This window comes from Bicyclus anynana, chromosome 5 (genome assembly GCF_947172395.1).
Source record: "Bicyclus anynana chromosome 5, ilBicAnyn1.1, whole genome shotgun sequence".
Taxonomy (NCBI): domain Eukaryota; kingdom Metazoa; phylum Arthropoda; class Insecta; order Lepidoptera; family Nymphalidae; genus Bicyclus; species Bicyclus anynana.
The window spans coordinates 8,714,451-8,718,615 of record NC_069087.1 but is presented as its reverse complement, the minus strand read 5'-3'; the positions used below and the strand labels follow the sequence as shown (position 1 = coordinate 8,718,615).

General features: G+C 30.8%; 1 protein-coding gene across 1 annotated transcript; it reads left to right on the top strand.

Annotated features, from left to right (window-relative positions):
* Positions 1-215: 215 nt before the first annotated feature.
* Positions 216-3,355, top strand: LOC112049397 (RPA-interacting protein). Its single transcript, XM_024087269.2, has 3 exons — positions 216-642; positions 724-944; positions 1,911-3,355. The coding sequence occupies exons 1-3, from the start codon at positions 547-549 to the stop codon at positions 2,224-2,226; spliced, it is 633 nt and encodes a 210-aa protein (XP_023943037.1). The 5' UTR covers positions 216-546; the 3' UTR covers positions 2,227-3,355.
* Positions 3,356-4,165: the final 810 nt, after the last annotated feature.

Below are 4,165 nucleotides of genomic sequence, written 5' to 3'. Positions count from 1 at the left end.
AAACGCTAATCGTTATCACAGATAACTTTCTAACTCACCGAGCAATTTATGAAGACCAAAGAATGTGTACTCTAAGGAGAAGAAGTGAATGTACATACACGAAAACGTTGGACATAGCAGCGACACGATTTCCGCAATGAAATATTTTAGAACTAAAGTCTGCGGCAATTATTGTTTATCGATCACTTTGCCACAACATTATTTCAGATTCACTAAAAATGGTAACGGATGACAGAAACGTCAGTGGTTGGCGCTTAATTTTTTGACACAAATACAAACAATACCACAAAATTTCATCGTATTTCTGTGTACTGTTTAAATTATTTCTATATATTTTATCGACCACAAAGAAGCGATTGTGAATTTTATTTATTAAATGCAAACGTCATAAAAATTAAATGTGAAATAATTAACGTATTTGAAATGATAGGTAGGTAACGAGAAAAAAATTGGGATACATCACAATAGTTTCGTAAACTAAATACGTTGAATTGAATTGATGGACGTAATTTTTAGTTTTATTAATTATTAAAGCAAAAACCTACCATGGAATCAACTAAAGTTTGCTCTTCCCCTACCTATAAAAATCTTAAATTAAAACAAGTTCAGTCACCAAAGGAACTGAAAGAAAAATTAAGAAAGGTAAGATAGATTTATTTTCATTTTATCGTATTCAAATTTTTATTTTATCTTGAGTTCTCAGCTAATTAACATTTTTTTTAGGATTATAAGAGTAAGGTACAAAATTGTCGCAATATGCTGATGAATAGATTTCGTAGCACAGCAGGAGAGACAGAACTTCGGAGTACTTTAACAAACATTTACAATGACATATTTCAAGATTCCAACATTGAAAGTTTAAAAAGTGAGATTTTATTAGATAGTGAAGAAATGAAAATATTAGAAGAAATTAAACAAGAATTAATACAAGAAGAACTTGATTGGTAATTTTTTTTAATTCATATATTTTTTGATAGTAAGTTATGAATCGAAATGGAATGGCTATGAATCATGTGATCCATGGTAAATAATTATAATAAGAGATTCTCAGTAGAGACAACTTCTAGTTGATGGGGTCAAAATTCATGCACACAGAGCTAGTACCTCAACATCCATAAGTATTAAGTCAGTCACATTTACGCTTGTCAAAGTGTATACATATTTTCCTTTAAATCTCCACTACCTGCAGGCAGAATTCAACCTTAACACATTCATCAGTGATGTTGAACATTATCAACCTAAGCTCACCAACCTGCACAGGAGGAACATGGTGGATCTAAGCTCTAAATCCCCTCTCCTATAAAGAGCCACCCTCTTTCCTTGTCCTGCAGTGGACCTCTCAAATAGGTTCATATTTAAGGCTTCAGCTGTTAGTTACCACCCTACCAGCAAAAATGTACCACCAAGTGATTTAGTGTTCCGGTACGATGTTGTGTAGAAACCGAAAGGAGTGTGGATTTTAATTGTTGTTTGTAACTTCATAGTCTTAGCATTATTATCACTTGTGTTTGTTGAACAAATAAGCAGCACTGACACTATAGTACCTAACTACAACTATCATCTTACCTCTCAGATTAATCTCATAAGCACCTGTATTGCACCCAAATATGATTACAGCATTGAAACATTAATTCTGTAGAAACAGTTTTTATATAAACACTAGAGAGGCAGGTCCCTATATAATTCATTCAAGTCTTACCTATGCACTGAGTATCAAAGACCTTTTATTCTTTACCCTGCATATTTGATTGACAATGTTGCTGAGATAAAATACCTAAATACTTAAGTAAGTTAAAAAAAGGTGAAGATATTAGCGTTTGTTTAATTTTGTATTAGCTGTATTTACTGATTTTAATTATTTGCATTTAACTTTGTTTTAACACAAATCTTTATGAAAATGTTAATTTCAGGTGTATTGAAGAATATGAAACATCACAAATGGATAATGTAGATTGGTCTTTGCTCCAAGATGAAAATATTATTTGTCCAATATGCCAGAAATATAATTTTACTCTAAGCAATAATATATTATCTTGTTCATTTTGCAATGTAAAAGTTACAACTGACAAATCATTAAAGGACATTAAAAAGGTAATTTTTGATAGTTTAGACAAACATAGTACCACATGCAATGTCACTGTACAGTTTTCAGCAGTTTGTGAACTAAATGAGACTCACATTTATTTAATTTGTGAAAGTTGTATGGATATGAAGTTAATTGTTTAATTATTTTTGTTTTATATTATTGAATGTTTAAGAGTGGTGATGATGTATCTATGTATATTATATATGTTACTGTTAAATTGTAAAATACTTTAGTTTATAATCTCATTCGTATTATTATAATCTACCGTCATCTTCTTCTAATGGTTTCACTTCTGATAGATTATAATATACTGAAAAATAACTCATTAAATTATAATCAGTATTTTCAGTTCACAATATGATGGTACATTATAATATCACGAGTGAGATTATAAACTAATGTATTTTACAATCTAACAGTGACATATATATAATTTAAAATAACACAAGATTAATTTCAGAATATAGTAATGATTGATGATTATTTGATTAATACTAATGTGATGCTAAGCATACTGATGACATAGCTTACTACAACCACCCAGCACTCCCTTGTCTCAAACGCTTAGCATATGAAATTCCATAAAGACAAATGTTGATATTGCCACAGGTTTGCTTAACTTCCTCGAGCTTACAAGGCTGCATTTTGAGTGCTAGTTCGCTCCAATGTGATATGACTTTACCCTTGAATAAATTATAATTATTGTCCTATGTATGTATATGTATTTATGTAATTGTATGTAATAGACATGCTGTTAATAACAGTGTCAGTGAATTGTTTTCCAAGTTGTGTAAGCTTTGTTAACCCCTTCTGTTGTTTTAATTTATTAATAGATTTTGGCCTACTCACTGCAGGCCTAAATCAATAAGAGTAAAATTGTTGATTTTTTTTCTTATGTAATATTTAAAAATGGAAGTATAAAATATGACTTTATCGTTGAATAAATTATAATTATTGTTCTATGTATGTATATAGTATGTATGTATTAGACATGCTGCCAATAACAGTGTCAGTGCATTCTTTTCCAAGTTGTGTTAGCTTTGTTAACCCCTTCTGTTGTTTTGATTTATTAATAGATTTTGGCTTACTTACTGCAGGCCTAAATCAATAAGAGTAAAATTGTTGATTTTTTTTCTTATGTAATTAAAAATGGAGGTAAAAATAATTATATTCAGATTAACACTAACATATTATATAAAATGTGATTAAAATGAGAATGCAAAATAAATTGTTAAATAATTTATAATAAAAATAATATAGACATCAGACTTGTTTTAGTTATTATATACTCAGAGGCACAATTATCTGCCCACTTTAATATACGCGCATCATATTAAAGTGGGCGGATAATTGTGCCTCTGAGTATATTATGATAATCTCCACTCAGCCTATTCACTAATTGGTATTTATGAAAAACCTATTTAAATTAACTGAAAAATGTCATCTACCTACTGTATGATATCCACGAGGGGTAGTCAGTAAACACCAGATGACATTTGTTACATAGAATCTCAATTTCGTATAAGTAAACTAACATACGTCAAAGTCAGAGAATTAGCCTGCAGTACCTCTGTGGCCTAATAACATTAGTCGTAAATAAAGTTGCTCTAATAGGATCTTACCAAATTTGGCTAGGCAGGGAGAATAACACGAGCGGGGAAGGGGAGTTTTAATCGATTGTCAAGGAATTCTTTAACCCTACGTCCTGTGTCCAAGTCCAGGACTCAGATCGGGAGTTTTTCTCTACCATATCCATAGAATACTAAGATTTTACTTTCTATTATAGAATTATTTTGTATAGCGATTTTACACGTAATAGGGATGACGAAAGATTTTGAATTTTATGCTAATAGTAAAGCAATTTTGTAAAAGTAACAGGGTATCTGCGATTATTACTTTCGGAGCTACAGGGATTTAAAGGGTCAGATTTGCGGCGCTGCCGCGGATCCCTGAAAAACGCCCCATGCAAAATGGTACGAATTAATGACGTCGTAGGTACATAATGATCGTTAGATTTGTTTGGCGTTCAAACAAAATCTATACTAATATTATAAAGCTCAAGAGTTTGTTTTTTTGATT

Coding starts and splice junctions, on each gene's coding strand:
- LOC112049397 (XM_024087269.2), top strand. CDS start 547: ATGGAATCAACTAAAGTTTGCTCTTCCCCTACCTATAAAAATCTTAAA. Junction 643..723: donor TGAAAGAAAAATTAAGAAAG/GTAAGATAGATT, acceptor CATTTTTTTTAG/GATTATAAGAGTAAGGTACA. Junction 945..1,910: donor ATACAAGAAGAACTTGATTG/GTAATTTTTTTT, acceptor TGTTAATTTCAG/GTGTATTGAAGAATATGAAA.